General features: G+C 42.9%; 2 protein-coding genes across 2 annotated transcripts; one reads left to right on the top strand and one right to left on the bottom strand.

Moving 5' to 3' along the window:
• The first annotated feature begins 11,718 nt into the window (after window positions 1–11,718).
• vmac (vimentin type intermediate filament associated coiled-coil protein) lies at window positions 11,719–16,920 on the top strand. Its single transcript, XM_061240516.1, has 2 exons — window positions 11,719–12,562; window positions 13,005–16,920. The coding sequence occupies exons 1-2, from the start codon at window positions 12,372–12,374 to the stop codon at window positions 13,354–13,356; spliced, it is 543 nt and encodes a 180-aa protein (XP_061096500.1). The 5' UTR covers window positions 11,719–12,371; the 3' UTR covers window positions 13,357–16,920.
• A 198-nt stretch (window positions 16,921–17,118) lies between these two features.
• Window positions 17,119–20,182, bottom strand: larp6b (La ribonucleoprotein 6, translational regulator b). Its single transcript, XM_061240514.1, has 4 exons — window positions 20,008–20,182; window positions 19,814–19,936; window positions 19,115–19,328; window positions 17,119–18,580 (listed from the first exon to the last, which is right to left on the bottom strand). The coding sequence occupies exons 1-4, from the start codon at window positions 20,151–20,153 to the stop codon at window positions 17,480–17,482; spliced, it is 1,584 nt and encodes a 527-aa protein (XP_061096498.1). The 5' UTR covers window positions 20,154–20,182; the 3' UTR covers window positions 17,119–17,479.
• Window positions 20,183–21,030: the final 848 nt, after the last annotated feature.

Genomic DNA, 21,030 nt, shown 5'->3' with positions numbered 1-21,030 from the left:
AAGCTCCTCCACTTCTCCCCGCTGCAAGTCAGCATCAACCAATGTGCGTCAGAGAGAGACAGAGAGAGGGAGATCAATAGAATGCATCAGTCTAATCTAGCAGAAGACCTCCAGGACAGGCTGTGCTGTGAGTCCAGCCAGCCAGGCTCTGCAAAGGCATTCTCTCTTGAGTGCCCGTGCCGGTGTGTGCCCTTGCGGATGCTCTTTGACTGACGCGAGGATGTGCTGGTCTGGCATTTCGGGGCCTCGCCGGGAGCCCTGCGGCGGGCAGTGGGAATATCTCTAATATCAGAGCTCACTAAAAGCCTCCTCCGCTGGCTCCGGGAGACGGTGTGCGGGGAGGAAAAAAGCACTCAGCGGCTTCCTGGAACAATGTCTGCTTTTACTAGCTTTTGGGACGGAGTTTACAAGAGCGCTGAGGGATCAGGACTCTGAGATGATGTCAAGCCTCCTCCTCACGCAAGCATCCAGGGCCACTCCAAAGACGTGTCAACTGGAGTTTTGTCTTCATATTTATGTATTTGTTTGTTTGTTTGTATGGGTATTGATACTATGTATTAATTTTTTCTGTTTTAGCTTTTGTGAGGAAGGAGCTTCTCTTGGGATCATTCCATGCAATAAAATATGGACAGGCCGAATGACTATTAACGACACGCATTTTATGGTGAAGTTGCTGAATTAGCAAGTCAACAGTCTTAGAAGGAACTAAGCGCAGAGAACTTACATGGACATGCCAAGTATGAAGGTCACTTTCAACTGTGCCAGGGTGACAGAGAGGGTGGAGTGGCAGCTTGTTATCTTTCCATTTGACAGAGGGACAGTCAGGGCTATTAATACCAGGCCGTATTATTGACCCCTGCGTGGCTGCCGCTCCGGACATTCATAGCAGCGGTATGGGACTAAATATGTGGGAAGGCCTCTCTGCAGGCCTGATAAAGCCTCTCCGCTGTATTTCCATTAACCATCTCCTAACTGCCCCAGCTCACCACCACTCCATACTGATATTTCAGCCACGCAAGGCATTTATTCTTTTATCCGATGACAAATCTGGAGTCTGCTGTCACAAGTGATTCGGCCCGTCAGATGGGATACTCCCAAGGCGTGCAACATTTTGATGCTGTCGTGGATTTTACGGAGTGCATCTTTAATGAAGTACTTGGGATGAGAGTATTGGAGTATATGTCTATTCTGAACCCCTTGCACATAATTCATACTCTGAAAGCATCAATGATTGTCATGATTGCCACATATTTATTTGGCCTCAGCTCCAAGAGCCTTTATGGTCTTCTCAATCCTGTCCTCCCAGGAAATATTGTACATAACCATAGATATTTCCCATGTCAATTGTGAAAAAGTCTTAGAGTATGTTGCAATATTTATTTAAGAACATAGAAATTGGACAGGAGTTTGCTGGAGCAACATCTACATACTATAATTCATATATCTGCCATTGCTTCATTGGAATTCAAGTCAGATAAGAAGTGCATCAACACGTGAATCTCTGCATCTACAAGAAATTCCTGGCAGCTACTGTAATTTTAGCAAGTTAAAGCACAAAACTGGCTCTGAATACTTCTCTGAAATGAATAAAGTATCTCCCAGTCAGTGAAAAGAAAAGAGTTTACTGAATATGTCTCTAAGCCTATTCCCAATTCCCTAGTTCCTGGAATTTTATTAACGGAAAAACATGTTGTCATTGTAATGATTTCTGGTGGCGAATCGTAGGCAGAGGAAAGCCCATGTCAGAGGTAATATTGGACATGAGCACACTACTGCCCTCAAGCTGTCTTTGGTGGTATCTCTACACTCAAACAGAGAATTATCACACAATCACATGAATGGTAGAAAGCGATAATACAGTTCAGGGAAGAGCCTGTTGACTTTTTATGGCTCTTAAAACCACATGTACCAACCAGCTTGAATAATATATTAAATATTTTATAGAGGAGCTACGACTTTATTTTAATATACTGTTTGTGACGTGTAAGTACATTTTAATATGTATATTGCCTAAGATGGACTGTGCACAGATCAACAAAAAATAAACCGATACATTAAATCTGTGTTGACGTGATTTTTATTAGTTTACACCTTATATAACGCCCCAAGCTCTTAGTTCAAGCTATGGTAAAAAAAAAACCTTGGACAGATTTGACATATTAATTTTTTCTTCTAACGCAATCAAAATAAAATGCAATTATCCTGCCAAAAATATCATGCCCTTTTCAACAAGGCTCTTGTCTCTAAGTTGATTCAAAATTTATGAAAAGGCTATAGCCTGTCTCCCTAAGTGCAAATGTTTTCTCAGATGATGTGTTTATTGAAACCTCATGTCAGGTCTGAGTCTGACTCAAGAAGAAAGTGCTGTGCATCGGATCCCTGGTGTAGTCATTCTATGAATTACGTGATCCTGAAAGTTTACTGGGCCCACCCGTGAAAGGCTGAGAAAGGATAGTAGCCTTTCGCAATGGTTTTAATAATACTAATAATGTCAACTGCAGAATAGGTGTTTATAGGCGGAAATGGTCTAATGGATAATGGGGAAAAGGGCTACAATTAGACCTCTCTTCAAGACATGGAATATTTAATCCCTGAATTTAATTTAATTTAATTTAATTTAATTTAGTATATCCAGACAAAAAAGTTAATTTTGTCTGGATATTACTGTCTTCCTGAAATGGATGTCAGAACCCATTTGTGTAAGATTTGTACACTTGTTTTGATATGGCATGGCTGGCAGACTGTGTATTTTAAATGCTTTCCACCAGACTATAAACACTGTCTTTGGGAAGTCGAGCATGAGAACTGTTCAAATCAGCCTCGGTGAGGCTGATTGCTAACAGAAGCAGTGGCTGATTAATGCAGATTGAGATTTCAGATTACCCTTTCAATTGCCTTGGCTAATTCATCTTGAAGAGATCACACTAAGGCACTTATGCCACTAAATTAGCAAACTCATTTTGAAGTTATATAGTATAAAATGGGCCTACCCAACAGCAACTGGTGAATGAATATTAACATGCAACCCTGCTGTAAAATCCAGGTACACCAGTTTAACTAGCTTGAAAACATGGTTGAGCTGGTTGAGTTGGTCATCAGTTGGTCTAGCTGGGTATGAGCTGGTCAACCAGCGAGTGCTGGTACCTTGTCTAATCTGGCATGTTTCAAAACTTAGTTTGAGCTGGTCAATCCATGTCTAGCTGGGAGCTGGTCTGAACCGGTCAACTAGCTAAATCATATTGAGCTGGGAGCTGGTCCGAACTGGTCAACCAGCTACCAGCTGTTTCAAAACCTAGCTTGTTTTCTTTCTGCATGTTTTCTTTCAGCATGGGTCCCTCTACTTCGAGGAAATACAATGCATTATTTGTCAATATAAATTAGAGTATGACACACTCTTGCACTAGTAAAAGTATGCCCATGACAATGTATGCACTTTTTGTCTAGGTGGTCAAAAATTGTATTGTGGTTTCTAGTTAGGCATGCCAGTTTTTCTGCCTGCACTTGCCACTTATACTCTCTTCAATCTGGCTCTTACTTCTGAGGAAGTCCATCAGTTTTACCAAAACAATACAGCTCAGATAGGAATGTATCTTTAACACTTGCAATGATCTTGTCTGCGCCCTTTCATGTATGTGCCATCTGGCTCTGCAATACCGGTGCCACCATCTTAATGTAAGGCAAAAAAAGGTCAATTTGTCCAGTTGGGGGGAAAAAAAACCCCAATAATGATCTTTGAATGCGTATGTTTCTGTGTGCCATTGTGAGCTCCAAATAACTCTTTAGAACAATCACAGACTGATTGATTGCATGGAAGATAGCATGATTTATCAGTATGTCACATTGTCTGTGGGAATTTGCTAAATTCGTTTTTCATAACAGACAGAACACTTATGTGTATGTAAATCATTTCATTTCCCAAGTTGTATCAAAGTCAGCGGTTTTCTGTTGGAGAGACTCCACAGGTCAACGGGCTATTCTTCTTCCAAACAGTGGGGTCATCCATTTAGTCAGGGGCCTTCTCCGAATCAGACTGCTTAATTACCTTCAGCTTTGAGAATGAGGAAAGAATTATGTAATCCCAAAAAAAGTGTAAGATTTTTGGAGACAGATTAAGGCAGTCTTTTTATATTTATTCTCAAGAGCATTAAATCCTCTCTGAGTTAAGGACAACATATCGATGGGTTGACATTGGGAGAATCAGACTACTACTTTGTCCCTGTTGGAAGAATTGAGACAACACCATTCGGCTGCATAAAACACATTCTTTTGTGTTATCTGAAACCCATTTCTCTGGTGGTGATTACATCAGCTACTCCAGATAACCTCTCGACAGAGATATGGCTGCAATCGCAAACATGCCATCAAAAGTGGACATAAAACAAACAAATGAGATACAAATGAAAAGATCTTAATATCTGAGGAAAGAAAAGATTTTAAAAAATGTGTTTTTCATGCTCTTCATAACTTGTGGAAGAACCTATGCACTTGTAAATTGCTTTGGATTAAAAGCATCTGGCAAAATCATATTGTGCGTATTCTGATGCAGGCTACTGAGCATATGCACATGGGGGAAAATATAACCTTTACATATGTATCTTAATGTACATCATGCAATTCCCCCTTGGCAACCCTGATTTTCATCCTGGTCGGGAACATTGGAAAAACATCTTATTTATTGCAGGATCACTTCCATTAGCTTTCCATCCATTGCACACAAGTCTCCGGTAATGAGCATCGAAATGGCAATTGATTTTTTATCCATGGTTCAAGTTCATGGGATGGGATGGGCTCCACAGGAAGAGACCTGGTTAATTTACTTACTTCCGCTGGCCTTTGCACGATTGCATTAGCTAATTCACGAGGTGTCCATCCATCAAACTCGCTGAAGTGACAGTGAGTAAGTGGCTGGAGAGAGAGACAGATTAATGCACACTGTGGGAAAGCTGAGTGAAGGGACGTCTCTCGGCCATCGCTTAATTTGGTTACCGGCTTCCGCTCGGCTCTCTGCGAGACACGCAAGCGGCAGGGATCTTTATCTGGCGCGTCACACCCACTCATTAACTGATGAAATCTGAGTCTACGGGGAGGGGGACCGCGAAGCTGTGAAACTGGGAGAAGGCCCTTTACCAGCAGTCCCTTGGGATAGAATGTCAAATTCTTTGGGAAGTCGGGGACCATGAACGTCCTTCACTGTGCACTTTGTCCCAGGGATTTCTTGAACTGCGAGCAGTTCCATGCCTGTTGGGAAAACTAAGTTGCTGCTGGAAGTTGTGATGTTGGACCAGTAGGGGGCGCTCTTCCTTTTTGGCCAAATAATGCCCCAGTGCAGTCATGCGCTATAGGAGACCCTGTCTTTCAGATGAGACATTCAACCGAGGTCCTGACTTGCTGTGGTCATTAAAGATCCCATGACACTCTTCGCAAAGAGTAGGGGGGTTCCCCGGTGTCCTGGCTAAATTCCCAACATGGCTCTATCAATCTGCCATCTAATCATCCCCTGATTTAATTGACAATATTGAAAATATTGTCCCCCTCTTCACCTTCAGCTGATGTGCGGTTAGCATTCTGGCGCAAAATGGCTGCCGTTGCATCAGCCAGGTGGGTGCGACACATTGGTGGTGGTTGAGGCGATTTTCCCCCTCATCACTGTAATGCATTTGAGTCACCGGCTGGTGAGAAAATTGCTATATAAATACAAGGAATTATTACTGTTATTATTATTACTGGGTACCCTTCCAGGCCATGAATTCAGGGGTCTCCTGGCCTCGATCTCCCCCACGTCCCCTGTGGCTCATATATCCATGCCTGATATCTGGAGCCGTTTGAAACGGCTGAGTTGCAAAGTGACATCCAGAAACGGCTGTTACCTGAGTAATTGCCTCGAGCGTACAAATTTCTCTCTTTCTTTTCTTTCTTTCCCGGTTGAAGACCCTGCTTTTGAAGGCAAGTTGCAGCTGCATTGTGCATTGTCACCCAGTTCATTTAACATATCCACTGCAATAGCTTAACGTAAGCACACCCCAGTGTGCGGCTTGCTTCGTTTGAGTAATTGTGCGTCAATAAAGATTTTGTGCCATTAATGCTCGGCTCTGTCCTCCTGCCAGTTGCAGAGATTATCTAAGGATCCCCTACAGGGACAGGTGTGGAGAGATCCCTCTTTCCCAGCAAAGCTGTACGCCTGGCCTCTACCCTGCAGCTCCAGCCAGAACACCCCTGTCAGCCCAAACTTTCCCAATATGTTACAGAATAAACAGACCTGCCCAAAAAACCGGCCCTACCCCCAGGTCAGTTATTTCCGCTGCACGGCGTGACAAGTGTAAACGATATACTGCCAGTGAGGGATTCGGTCTGGGGCTTTTCCCAGTTTACTACTGTGAGACGGGAGAGGTATTTCGGGGGCCAGTCGGAGTGCCATGGGACTCTGGCTCTCGTACGCTGTTAGTCATCGGTGACTCGCAGGCTGGGAATGGCTGCCCGTGCCCTCGCGGGACGTATTCCAGCGCTAATCCCACGTCCCAATTCTCGGGCGTGAAGCTCGCGACGCGGCGACCCGAGCCGGGACTCCCACGGGAGCCGCGCGCGGCGTCTCCGGTCCGCCGCGGCCACGCGCTACTCGAGCGCCTCTGAAAATGTGGCAGGCGGCGGCGTTTGATGTTTGCCGTTTCGAGACCCGTTGCCTCACATTAACACAGTGGAGCAGGCTCAGCTGCTGCACAAACTACTGGTCCCAAACTGCAAGTGTTCCTGTTCCTCTGGTTGACTGAAAAGACTTCTAAATATGATATAATCTTGGCTGCATCAATCGTTTCTATGCCTTCCTTTTTAACAGAGATAGTAGCCATACACAGTCTATGAACAGGATAGCTTTCTCAGAGGACACATGTTTATACAATTGCCAATTATCCTAAGCGTACCACACCAACATTTATATATGCATCTATCCATCCATCCATCCATCTATCCATCTAAGAAGGAACTGAACCAAAAGGCAAAGCTCTCAATTCACCAGTGAGTCTTTGTTTCTGAGTGTTTGTTTGCACTATTATTGTACGTCGCTCTGGATAAGACCGTCTGCTAAATGACTGTAATGAAATGTAATGTTCCTACTCTAACCTTTGGTCAGAAGCTGTGGGCCAGTGACCAAAAGAGAGGCATTGCGAATACGAGCAGCTGAAATTGGGTTTCTTTGTAGGGTGGCGGGGCTTACTCTGCTAAGGGTAAGAAGTGCCACTGTCTGGGAGGACCTCCACGGTATTGAGAGGAACCAGCTGAGGCTGTCCAGACATCTACATTTACATTACATTACATTATTGGCATTTGGCAGATGCTCTTGGCAACGTACAGTTGATTAGACTAAGCAGGAGACAATCCTCCCCTGGAGCAATGCAGGGTTAAGGGCCTTGCTCAAGGGCCCAACGGCTGTGGGGATCTTATTGTGGCTACACCGGGATTAGAACCACCGACCTTGCGTGTCCCAGTCATTTTACCTTAACCACTATGCTATAGGCTGCCCATCTGATAAGGAGCTCCCCAGGGTGCCTCTCTGTACATTAAAGTTGTTTAACAGACACTCTTATCCAGGGACAAGTGCGTTGAAGACCCTAGAGGAACGTACAGTTCCAAGTCCTTGCATGATCACATATATACATAGATATAACTTGAACCCTTGAAGAGTACATCAACTTATCAACTAGCATACCACGGTTGCCAGCTAGAATACCCCAAACACTCAAATAATCATACATAAGTGCTTTTATAACCTATGGCATACACAAGGCAAATTATAGCAGTGAGGTAGGGAGGGAAAGGTGCAGCTTGAAGAGGTGAGTTTTCAGTCTGCGCTTGAAAGTGGTCAAAGACTCTGCTGTTCTAACATCCACAGGAAGGTCATTCCACCACCGTGGGGCCAGAACAGACAGCAGTCGTGACTGAGTCGTGACCGCCTCTGTAGGTGTACTGAGCACATTCAGCTGGGAAGAGACCACGGGTCAGTCCCAGAATATGCTGGGGGGACTACATCTCCCAGCTGACAGAGACCATGGGTCAGACCCAGAATATACTGGAGGGACTACATCTCCCAGCTGACCTGAGATCGCTGGGGAGAAGGATGTCGGGGCTGCTCTGCTTGCCCTGTTGGCCACAATGACTTGGCCCAAGTTGTTTGAAAATAGATGGATAGTTGGATGGATATGTATCCTTTATAAGATTCTTGTTCAGCAATGCACACACACACAGAGTACAGACGGGTATCCATGGGATGCTATCAGAGCTGGTTTACCATTGAACATTTTACTGAGCACGTGCAACCAATTTTCCCCAATGCCAAAAGCAATAAACGTTTTTTTCATTTATTTATTTGTTAGACTTTTTTGTTATGGCTACACCCAAGCAGCATATTACACCGTACCCAGGCACAATTTATGTACAGCTACCTCAGACTGACTGGGGTTTATAGTGTACTACACAGTCTGTTAAAACGAATAGTTGAATAGCACTTTAAGTTATTATTCATACCGTTTGTGAACATACAAGATATTAACAAGATGCTATCACGTCTGGCATGGGTCCACATCCTGCAGTGAAAAGAAATGGAAAAAAATAATTTGTAAAAATGTAGCAAGATGGCAGATAGTGTGTATTATAAAGTATAATCATAAATCAGTATACTGATCCCCTATTAATTCCAGGCCATCAAAATTTTACACATAATATATCCAGACTGTGTTTCACTGAACTGACAAATTACTGCTTAGAAAAATAAGCAGTTGTACGCTGAGAGCGGATATTTCTTGTTTGATACAACAATACAACATTTGTCACAAATATGATGTTTATAGGGCATAATGTGTGAATATGTGTGAGTAAGTTTTATATTAAAAATACTGTTTAAAAATATGAGAAAATGCTACATTTAAAAGGTCGTATCTGCTTGGAGCCCATTCGCTTTGGAATCTCCCATTGTGTCCCTTTAGGATAAACTAGCCGGCTTTTAAAAACACGTGCCTTTTTCAAAATGGGGGAGTTTCCCCTTACTGCAAGGCAAGCACGGATCTCCCATTTCTACTTTGTCAGCACTCCTTTCCTACCCACTCTTTTCCAGATTCAAATGGTTTACCCTTTCTGATCAGTACTTAAATGGGCAGAACATTGCAGGGTGCATACACTCAGAACATTGCTACAGGAAGTTAAATGACAGTTTGAACTTTGGGTGTTCGTGACCAAGGTTTTGTGGGTTTGGGCACCGTTTCGCCTTGTATTACCTGACTAAGTTATTATCCAGTCAATCCAGTAAATTTCCAGCTGTATAAAATTTCAGAGTATGTGCAAGATGTATAAAAATGTAAACAGTGGATTTGGGTGTGGGCAAAGCAAGGCCCGCTGATTTTCCACTACTGGGTTTTTGAAGGATTCTCTCAATTAAAACAACTGTTTTTTTGTGGTTTTTTGTGGGGGGGGGGGGGTTCAAAACACAAATTCATTTTGAAACTCTTGTTCGATGTCAATAAATCTGTTATGTGTGGATTAATATCGCCCCCATCTGGCAGCTTTTTCAATATTTTTCAAGTTATGTTTTATTTTTCTACATATAATTATTTACATATTATTACAAAAAAAAGACTTTAAGTTGCATTCCTGTATATTGCAAATGCAGTACAGCAGTAACTTATTTGCCTTGATGGCCAATGAGTGAAAAAAGACAATGTGCGAATGTTTCAGTGTCATGCCCAGCCGAGGCTGGATGAGGCTGGATGAGTCACATTCAACACCTGACATTGTAAACAGTTGAAGGAACTGAACATGATGTCTTTGTTTCCTGCTGTTTCGGGGCTGTAGGCTACGCATTAGACAGCCAATGGACCAGATGCTTGTAGACTGCCCATAGAGCATATATTCAGTGAGGTGGCCGGAAAAGTTGTGCTGCACGAGCTGGCCAGAAGGGGGCATCAGATCGGAGGCGCATCATCTTCCTCTATCTTCCGCTTCTGTTAGGATTTTAGCAGGCGTTTTGCCGCCACCTACAGAGAGATGCGCGGATTACACGCAGACCCTGGCATCGCATTTTGCAGATGTGAATGTCATAATGTTCTGCGCAAAAACTTGTCGCATGTTTGTCTTTCTTATTTACGCATGGTTTTGAGCACAAGCAAAGATAGAGTAGCAGTGCTATATTTGCTATATTTCCGTCTATTATAGGCGAAACATTCCTGAGAAAAGCTGGAACAGGCAAGGGATACCTGCCGAGATATGGGATACCTGCCCAATGGTAATCATATTATTAATAATATTAATAGTATTCATAATAATAACGTACATGGATAGATCCCTCATTTAATTGATTTAGTCTACATTCTTCATGTTGTTGTTGTTGTTTGTTTCCCACCACAGTTTGAGTGCTTTTCAATTGCTCACTTTTTGTCTAATTTCTAATTTTACTATTTGCTTCCTCTATAAAGCTTCTTTGTGACATTGTTTCTGTAATTTAATTGGTCTTTCATATCTGGGATACAAGGCCGGGCAATTCATTTTTGTCCCCTGTATGAGTCTTTTAATCTCAAGACCCATGTATTATTTGTGGAAACCTACACCACAATTCAAGAAAATAAAATAAGGTTATCACATCCACTGATGTGACAGGAATTAAAGCTTAAAAAATGTGTAATAATTTAAAACATTCTGCATTGTGTTCTCAGATTGATATAGATGGTATATATGGCCTATTTGTATATATAGGCCTACTGGTATTGGTCATTCTACATTTTTTTTCTTGCCGCGTAGCCATAGGTCAATTCTTGTGGACTTTGTTCAGTTACTCGGGAGGAAATGAAAATAATCCGTTGCTCCCTTCGAGTGCAAGCACAAAGTGTTCGTCATTCAACGGATAAAGGTAGGTTAAGTTATATTATGTTGAAACATAAAAATAGTAGTTGGCTGCTATGTATACAGTAGGTCTATGTATAAACCCAATGCATTAATCTAGGGGTTCATCATCAAATTCCAGACTGTTGTCAATTGTAAGAGTTCCCTGCATTCCAAAGCATGGAATACATTGAGATTAAAGGCTGAAACTTTAAGAAACAGTGTGTATAATCATTTTAACTGTTCAGTGATTATACATAGATAAAATGTTGTTTCTATTGAGTTGGGGGGTACAGGTCCTTATTACAGATTGTTTGATATCTTATCAATGAAGGAAGGCCATTAATATGAGGAGGTGGAAAAGTAGGGATTGTATATCTTTTGTAGACTGTACGATTTTAACAAGTTGTATTTGTATGCAGTTTTTGTTATTGAATTGATAGCTTTGTTAAATTCTATTTGACTGCAGAATAAGTTGTATCACAAACTAACAAAAAAAAACTTGATAATAAAATAACAAGCCTAGTTCCTAGTGCCTTGTGAATCTACAAGGTGTGGCCTATAACCGACCAGATGTCTCTTTCCAACCAGTTTCTATGATTAATGGAGTTGTGCAAAATGCAATGTATCTGTTGTTCCATAACCGTATAGCGTGTGGAGTAAAATTATGGTTAAATAATAGCTTCTAGCACAGTAAAACCTGATAAAATGGGTGAAAATAAACGATTTTTTTAGCAACAAGAAGGTGAATGACCGGTGACGGCTTTTTAAGCACAGACAGGTGACTTAACAGTCATGCGCAATGTCTTAGCTAGCTACCGCTCTCCAAGGTTACAGTTCGCACAAGCGCAGAAGGAGCAGAGAAACGAACGGGTGTTTCCGGAGTCTCTAATCCACAGGTTTCAAGGAAGCTAGCGGAAAAGTTTATTTAGTAATGCAAGTTATTCAAAGAGAAAGTTTACATTTATGCAAGCGACGTGAACAACAAAAGGAGTGCATTTAGAATTGTTGTTCTGGGTACTTGCATGGAGTGTAATTACCATGTTGTTTGTGTTTTATTTATTTTACCGGGTTCATAACGTTAGCTAATGGTAGCTAACTTGGGCATCTAACTGGCAAACCCGCAAGCTAGCAGCGAGCTACGTGTTTATCTTAGTAGTGCTCATTTGTCTGCGTATTTCCTCGCATATATATTTTCTCTGTAGACTCTGTAAACCGGGCTACTACTGGTCAGTTTCCAATGTTCTCTGCACATGCTGACGTCTTGATATCAGGACTATTTATCGATCATCACTCGTTTCTGGTCGCTATCGATCTTCAGTATAAAGCTTTTCATCATGAACAGGCGTACCCCAACATGAGATGAAAACCAGACACCCGTTGACACAGCATGCACTAAGTGTTGCTGACGAATTCAATCAAAAGGAGCCTGCCATCAACGAAAGCTAACGGAATTTCAGAGCAACCGCCTCGGAGAAAGACGAGAAGTTGTTTTGCGCGACAGTTCGTGTGACATGTCCTTGCCGTCCCCGGTGCAGATCAAGGAGGCGAATGCGCACCTGTTCGCCGTGCACAGGCGGGTGGCAGAGCTTGAACAGCGGCTGGAGGCAGCGGAGAACACCGTGCGCGAGCAAGCGGAGAGCCTTATCCGAAAAGACGAGCAACTTCGGGCTGCTACGCAGGAAATCGCGGAGGTCAAGGATAGGTAGGAAAAGCGGACTTTGCTTATTTATCCTGGGAACACAGCTGTTACTGAAAAATAACTGCCAACTTTTTTCCTTGGTTGAATTGGTGTCATATTATGTAAGAGCTGTAATTGAAATAACAGATACTGGGTTGCCATCTTTTCTTACTTTCCTCATAGCATTGTCTTATTGTAGGCTACTGCCATATGGCAAAGGCTGTACCTGGAGTCGTATGTGATTGAGTATTGTTTCAGTATCATATTACACTTTTTGGTTATATACCAGATATTTTTGATAGTACACTATGATTTGGTAACCTTGTACATTAATTTATGGTGAAAATAGAATGAATTACAAAATCACATGGAACGGTTGACTGATGTTAATTTTCTTGTTATGATTTACACTGTAGTTAACGGGAATACTAATGCAATTCCCCCCCCCCCCCCCCCCCCCCCCAAGGGAGATCGCCTATCTACATGAGAAGTTGTGTAAATCGGAGGAAACCATTCAAAAGTTCCATAACGTGGTGAAACAGAAGGATGTCTTGATCGGGCAGCTGCAACACCGCTGCCAACTGCTGGACAATATCTGCAAGAGCCGGCCGCTACTCGACGGCATGCTGTCGCACATGGCCGAGGCGGAGCGGCTGGGCCCTGTCCTCGGTCCCATCGAGACCGTCAGTTTATCCCTCACTGACGGCGATTCAAACTGCAGCCCCAGCCGCATAGTCAACCACAAGGACTTTTCCCTCAGCGAGGATGACATGGACGACCAAGATATAGACGATATTGTATTTGGAACTACCGTGTAACACAGCGTGTCAGAGCCGAATGTCAGTTTTTTTGTTTTTTTTTTGGGGGGTGGGGGGGGTGGGGGTGGTTTTGACCGAGGCTTTTCATCTGAAAGGTAGGAAGCACCAACGCAGAGTTTTTCGGGACAAGATGATGCTCACCTCTTATTATTTTCGGTTCGCTCATCAGCTGTGAATTGTTTTACTTTACTAATCTTGAGTAAGTTGCAACAGTGTAGACAGACACAGAGCTGCACGCTGAGAACCTTCTCTTTTAAAAGGGATTTAAAAGGTTGGGGGGCAGCAGACACAACTGTTGGCATGATGAAGCAAGTTGAGATCCCGGTCCTCTAATGAAAATTTAGTGTATGACTGAGCCAAGTGAATGAACACACACACCCCGTTGAAAATTCTGTACATTTTCATAATGCTGTATTTATCTCATCTGTAGAATGACATTCAGTCATGTTTAAAATATTTATTTGACTCCATTAACTTCAAACTTCAATCTAATTCTAGTTGGCAGCAAAATCTGAATTATTTTACACACAACAATGTAACATTGGATGGCCAATTGTAGTAACAAATCTGTAAATATTGTCTGTAAACTGTTATGTGGCCTTGGTTGGCATTTCCCAAATTTCAGCATATTTAAATGGCACTGATCATGCACTTCATACACAGTACAATTGCTATTGAAAGTCAACATATATTAACAATTTGCTTGTTATATGTTTAGCATTTGTAAACCGATAAATACCCAAATGCTTGCTGCACAAATCTTCAAGTTCAGTCTTATTTGAATTTAAAACTTAAATCTTGTACGAAAGAATGTCCGGTAAAATGTCCAGTTATTAATGTAAAAATGTAATAAACATAAACATACATAGACGTACATAAACAGTTTAACTATAGATATGTTTATTTTTAGTCATGCCGCTGATTGAAAAGTTAGACTTAGCTAGAGGCACTTTTCAGGGATCATATTTAAACATTTTAACCTCTTAACTATGTCATTTATGGCTATCCCAGAGAAAACTTGAACCACTATAATGATGATGACGATGATGAATGTAGGGAAGAAGATCCTCTTTACTCAAATGCCATATGCTGCCTGGCACGTATCCTCCTCTTTACCAACTACCATAGGCCTTTCCAGAAGCTGTGATATACGGGTACAGTTAGTGACCATCTTTAGAAACAAAATGGCACCCACCATGAGTTTATATGGAAGCTGGGTTTCTCATGAACAGGCTCTTTTCAGGGAGACAAAGACCGTTGTTCACCAAAGCTTTCATTTCAAACCAGATCATTCTTTACAATCATCTTAATGTTAAAAGGAATTACATGTAAATTCAAGATTTGATAAGGAAAGCAAAGCATGAAGTCCTTTACAGCCTGTCTCTGCAACAACATTATGAGGGATGAGAATGTCCAACTCCGTTTAAAGGTACAATAGGTAATTTCGGATTTCTAAGGGTCACGAGAGAAATTACGCAACAAACGCACTCAAACCACAACATTGTTCATCCCACCCCCTTCTCTGTGAACACGCTGACACGTTGAAACGTCATTGGCTGTGGCTATTAGAACCAATTTTCAACCAATGAGCTTGAATTATTGTACAGCTATACAATGTTTTGGTACAGTGCCGGCCTGTCAACTGCATATTTTGAAAACGGTGAGTCAATATGTCAGTGAGCCTTTTTCAGTTATAGGAAGGGATTTACAATGGTCTTGGAACAATGTTTTAACACAAAAATACAAAGATTACCTATTGTACCTTAACAAAGGTAGAAATCCCTCACACAAATAGTCTCCTGTTCTATTTACACACCTGGCATTCACATAATTTAGTGATGTTTTTTTACCTAAAGGCACTCAATGAGGATATTTGTTGAGCACAATTATTTAGATGTGATTATCACTAGAGAGTGTTAATGGGTGTCTGAGCAAGAGTGTAGAAATGTATTGTTCCTATGAATTTTGCCACTTGTGGTATGAGTACACAATGTGCACTTTAATCAGAGGGATTTTGTGAAGTGAGGGTACTGTTTCATTTTTGGTGAGATTAATAATAATGCTCGATGATACTAGCAAATCGATACAAAGCAAAAATAGGGGATGTGTGGCCTAATTTATTTTCAGTTAATTTGAGTGGGGATGTGGCACCCACAGGGGCATTCCAGCAGCACAGGGTGCGATTTGGGTTTCCGATCACCTGGTCCGTCTTCAGGCTGGGAAGTTGCTTCGATGAAGCAGTCTATGCAAACGTCTAGGCTACATTTGCCACACTTTTGCGGCTATATTAAGAACATGAATAATCTTTGCTCCAGATGCCACCAGCTTGCCGTGGGAGATCATGACAACGCACATTGGATTGAAATGGGTTAAATAAAAACGCTGCTCATTTTTACCCCCCGTCATCGGCAGTTTTTGTTTATGTAAAGTTCTCTTTTTATTTAGCAAGTCGATGCAGTTTGCTTCATCATGGCTCAAATTCCACATTGAGAAGCAAAAGGTATCAATTTTCCTGTGGTTTCCCTGGCTGTGTTACACAATACGGCTGCAGGATACAGCCGGCATAGATGATATACTAGTGCGTATAAAGGTCATTTGTAGAGTTGCCCATTTCTTTTTTTTTATTTTAAATAAAACTATAACACTTAATGAGTGTTGTCAACCTGTAGTCTGTTTTGACACATATGAAATCTGGTTCCATGTTACTAAAATACACAATGTGAGTTGCGAACAATGAAGAATGTTTTTTCTTTTTCAGCTGTGTTAAAGGAAAGACTAGGTATAATCCCAGGATTCATTTTGTTTGCTACTGCAGTGTTTACATTTCTGTGATGCCAGCTTGCCTCATTAAAATAAACCAAACATACAATTGCTTTGGATAATTTGATAGCAGTATTTGGATTTTTTTTTGTACTTCTTGTTGAAAACCATTCAGAGGATCTGAAATGGCATTTGGTTCTTTACAAGTGTGTGTGTACAATCTGTGAAATATTTCTTTATCTGCATCTACATGAAATGATTTCTGATGCCGCTTATGAGGACACCATTGCAGTTCAGTTAATCCAAGACATTACCTTTCTATGCAAATCTTTGTCCCATTCGCATTTTAGGCAAATTATTTTGTTCCATAAACTGAGGAAACTGCATGGTTCCAGTGACTTCAGAGGCAACATTCCCACAAGCACAGGATGTCAATAGTCAATTGTCCATCAAATGGCTGGTTTCTGCTCCTTTTGCCTTAATTCATACAGTGGGAGAATGTGCAATGTCACAACCATCGGGATTCAAAAAAACATTTTAATCCGATCACTGGTTTCACCAGTGACTGGTCAAATGAACGTTAGCTTCAGACAATATATTCATGTTCTAGTTCAAAAGGAAAACCATAACTTGAACATTCCAGTCCTAATATAGTCAAGCCAAAGCTATACAAGAAAACAAGTCCTGTTGAGTTGTCTGGATAAAGGGTTCTGGTATTTTTTCATGCTGAAGACAGATAATCTGTCTTTGATATGATTTGTACATGTGTTTAACACTGGCTTTAATAAAAACATTGTGATTCTTTCTTTTGTGTGCCTCAAGTCCCTTGTTCCCCTTGTGAACTTCTTATACCTACTGAGGGTTGCAATTAAGATCCTCCCATGGAATAAAGGCTGACAACTTCAAATGCGGAGCTCTGCTGCGTAGAAAAGTAAATTAATCTTTATTAATATACATATATATTTTTTTTTTAATACAAAATTGATCTTGATTGGCATTTCACACAAGATCAACCCATGGTTACAATTCCTGGTTTTGACCCTTAATACATATTCTTCTTACCCCAAAATCAGCAGTGAAACTAGCCTAATGCTAAGAAAAGTGCTACCTCAGGGAGTAATGGGTCACCAGCCCTGTTCCTGAAGGTTTTCACTTCAACCCTAATTTGGCACACCGGACTCTACGAATTAGCAGCTCAATGAGATCTGAAGCTGTTGAATGCTGCACCCTTTGTTTGGGTTGGGGTGAAAACCACCTACAGGACGGTAGATCTCCAGGAACAGGGCTGGTGACCACTGCTCTAACCACACAAGTGTTGGAGATGTAGAAACCGCAAGTGAAACATAATCAAAAGATTGAGGCATTACTGCAGGTGAAAGAGTTTTTGCCCTCTAAAACGGTTGTAGAAACCCCTGGTTCCATCAGGCCCGTTTGGCTGCCGCACTACCTCCACCACCCCCCAGGGCCTCTTCTGGTGGCCAGGGGAGTGGGGGTACCCTTTTTCGGGGAAGTAAGCTTGGGCAGTGGTCTTCCGGCGCCAGACCCAAGGGCTCCCTGCACAGGCACTGTCCTGGGAACAGTCTCCGGAGTACTTGCTCCGGCCAAAGCTGCCAGGGCCACTCGATAAAGGACTGCCACTGAACTCTGGCGTGACCAGCGGAGAGGGAGTATGGCCGCCTGGGAACAGCTTGCGGGGCAGGAGGGGGCTCCCCAAGGGGCTGGCGAGGGGATTGCAGTAGGGATCGGAGCGGTGGGAGGACACAAGCGGGATGGTAAGGGGGCTGCCGTACAGAGCCTTCGGCCGGGAGACTCGGCGGTTCGGCCGGGGCGAGGCCGGGGCGAAGTCCGATTCCGAGGAGCTGCAGAGGGCGGAATCCTCCAGGGTGTACGGGTAGCGTCTGGCCTTCCGGTTCGGCTTTTTGGCGAACACCCCGTCGTCCTCGGGGTCCTCGGACTCCTCCCCAGTGGGGTCCTGGCTGCAGCCGAGCTTCCGCACGCCCCGGTTTCCCAGGGGAGCCACTCGCACCCCTCTCCCCGCGCTCGACCGCCCCTCGTCCCGCAGGGCCTCGTGCGCCTTACGGGCCCCTTCCAAATACTCGTACTCCACCACGGCGCAGAGCTTTCGGCCGAGCTCGAGGTGCTTGCTGCTGTATCGCCTCAGCTCCGCCGGCAGCTCCTTGCCGGGACGCAGGATGCGGAGGGAGGAGATGGTGCCGTAGCACCCGAAAAGCCTCATGGCGGTCCCCATCAGGCCCTGCTGCTCCACCCCACGCTCGGCCTCCTCCGCCGACTGCTCTCCCAGCAGGTTCCAGGCCAGCAGCAGCTTCGTGGTGGGAATGCACAGCAGCCAGTCCGGCACTGGCTCCGTCCGGCGCACCTTGGTCCCCTCCTCGTTCACCTCCAGCAGCCGCGAGCTCCGGGCCGCTGCTAGGGTGGCGCGCCAGTCTCGTGTCAGCTCCCGAATCTGCAGCACGGGAAAAGACAGCTTAAAACCTGCCTCTCTCTTGATTCCATACTGCCGTATTGTCTAGCCCAGGGGTCGGCAACCCTGGTCCTGGAGAGCCGCAGGGTGTGCTGGCTTTCGTTGTCACTTGGCATTAATTGATCAATGAAAGCCGTTGATTACACAGTTAACTCACCTCACCTGGTTTCTTGGGTCTGAATCGGTTGCTTATTTCAAGGTGGAGACGAAAGCCAGCACACCCTGCGGCTCTCCAGGACCAGGGTTGCCGACCCCTGGTCTAGCCTGATGATTTGCACTATTCGGAGAGTTGTTTTGATGGACTGGACCAGGTATATTCATGAATTAAAAATCAGCAATTTTCAGGTAACAAGCTTGTGGACATCTGGCGGCACTACTCACTAGTCAGTTGTCAGGATCTGATGGACAACTGACATGACAATAAGTTGGCAAGGAAAATGCTGAAAAAAATGTTATGACGTTGTGGTAACTCTACGCACGTCTCGTTCTAAATGTAGACCTTGGACAAAGGCTTACCTTTTTAAAGGATGTTAGCAATTTAAGGCTAACATATCCCATTCTGTTCCTCTGCACGTGTTTCAGGAGGAAGGCATCCTCAGTCAAATTCTCATTGGAAAGGTAGCTCTCCAGCTGGGCAGTAATTCTCGGCTGCAAATCTGCAACTGGTAGACTCCAGGCGTCACCTTCATAGCAGTCTTCTTCAAACAAGTCAGGGAGTTCAGTGGAACTTCTACAAGATAGAGAAAACCCACACACTACACCATTGGTTGAGGCTTGTTTGAAATGGATACGGGATTTCAAATTTTCTAGGCTACACTCATTAAGCATGTTGAAGCTGTCCTCAGACTGATCTGGTGCTACGTGATGTGAAGTATAGAAAAAGGTTCAAGTGTGGTTTCTAAGGCCCAAAGTGACAGTACAGTCAGTAGTCCAGTTTAGTTAGAAACGTTTAGTTAGCTGCCTTTTCCAGTTGGCACAGAAAGGCAGCTAATTTAAGTTAATTTCATACTACAATGTAATCTAGTCAGTAAAAAATAGGACTCAAAACAATTTCCTCCCTCCATTTTCTATTCCCAGATTTGTAGACATTTCCGACGTTTGAACATTAAGTCACTGATGCGTAATGTAGGACTATAGATCTCTGCATTGAGTTGGACAATTATTAGGCGCTGCAGTCGTAATCATACGGATAAATATTGCATAGCCATCACTCACCCATCCACGCTGTCGTATAATCCGTCCTCAGGAAACAGAGACAGGTGTGGCTCGGAGTCTGTGAAGAGTTCGGAGCTGTTCAGCCCGGCCCGCAGGACATCTCTTTCGGACGACGAGAACATACTAGGCAAAGACAAATGTTACTTAGACGACTGAACGGCAGAGGGGCATTTTAGACATATGAATGAACTCACTTGATATCGGAATCCTTAAGTGATAGTCCGTAATAATTAAAACGGGATTTGAAATGCCTCTTTACATCAAATTTACTCTTTACTTTCGTGTCTTTCTTAGGCTGGCCGTGACCTGAGATATTAAGTACCGCACAAACGGTTCCCATTTTGAAAAGTATACTATTGGTTAATGGTGTCTATTAATTCTGTGAACGAAAATCAGCTGTTCTCTTCCTGATTAGCACTTGTTACGCTTCAGTGGGTTCTTAATTAATGGAAACATTTAGACTACGTAGGCCTATTGGAAGCTACGACTTCTGTGTATTCTTAATTTAAGAAACACAATTTAATGAAATCGCTATGAACAATTAAGGAGTATTCTTATCGCTCATAGCTTTCTGTTATTCAGTTAATGCTTAATAATACTGTAGTGGTGTTTGGAATTAGACTTTAACTGTGCTATGTTGTTTGTGATAAAAAAGTGTTGTTGGAATCCATGCCAACTTTTGCTCTCTGATTAGCCAAATAACTTATTTAGTGTGACATTTTTCTGAGTGACAGGTTGAGTCTGCTCACTTATCCATCCTTGGTGAAATAATTTTACATTTCCGTGATACTGAAGATACGTTCAGTATCACGGTATGTGGCTGGTTAAGCCAGAATAGTTGGTCAGGACAAAAAGCACGGCGTTCACGTTTCAGCATTCCTGCTGCATATCCTATGTTTCTATTTGAATACACAGTAGTTAAGATTAGTACAGGTCATATATGGAAGACTGCCAGTTTTAGGCTAGTTTTAATTTGTAGTAGCTGGGCCCACAAAGTCATCCCGCCAAGCATTTTTATATTTTGATCTTTTTATTGAATGAAAAGCAGAGAAAAGTTAATCTCCTTTCTGTTATTCATCTACCAGACTAAATACGTTATTCTGGAATTTCTGTATAGCAAAACGAAATTGACTATATGTATTTTGGATCATTCAAAATGGGGAATAAAGGATTTTCAGGACTTCCATTGCAAAATGGAACGTAACAAGAAGTATATT

This window comes from Conger conger, chromosome 4, assembly GCF_963514075.1.
Source record: "Conger conger chromosome 4, fConCon1.1, whole genome shotgun sequence".
Taxonomy (NCBI): Eukaryota; Metazoa; Chordata; class Actinopteri; order Anguilliformes; family Congridae; genus Conger; species Conger conger.
The sequence above is the reverse complement of the archived record's forward strand: the minus strand, read 5'-3'. Positions and strand labels throughout refer to the sequence as shown.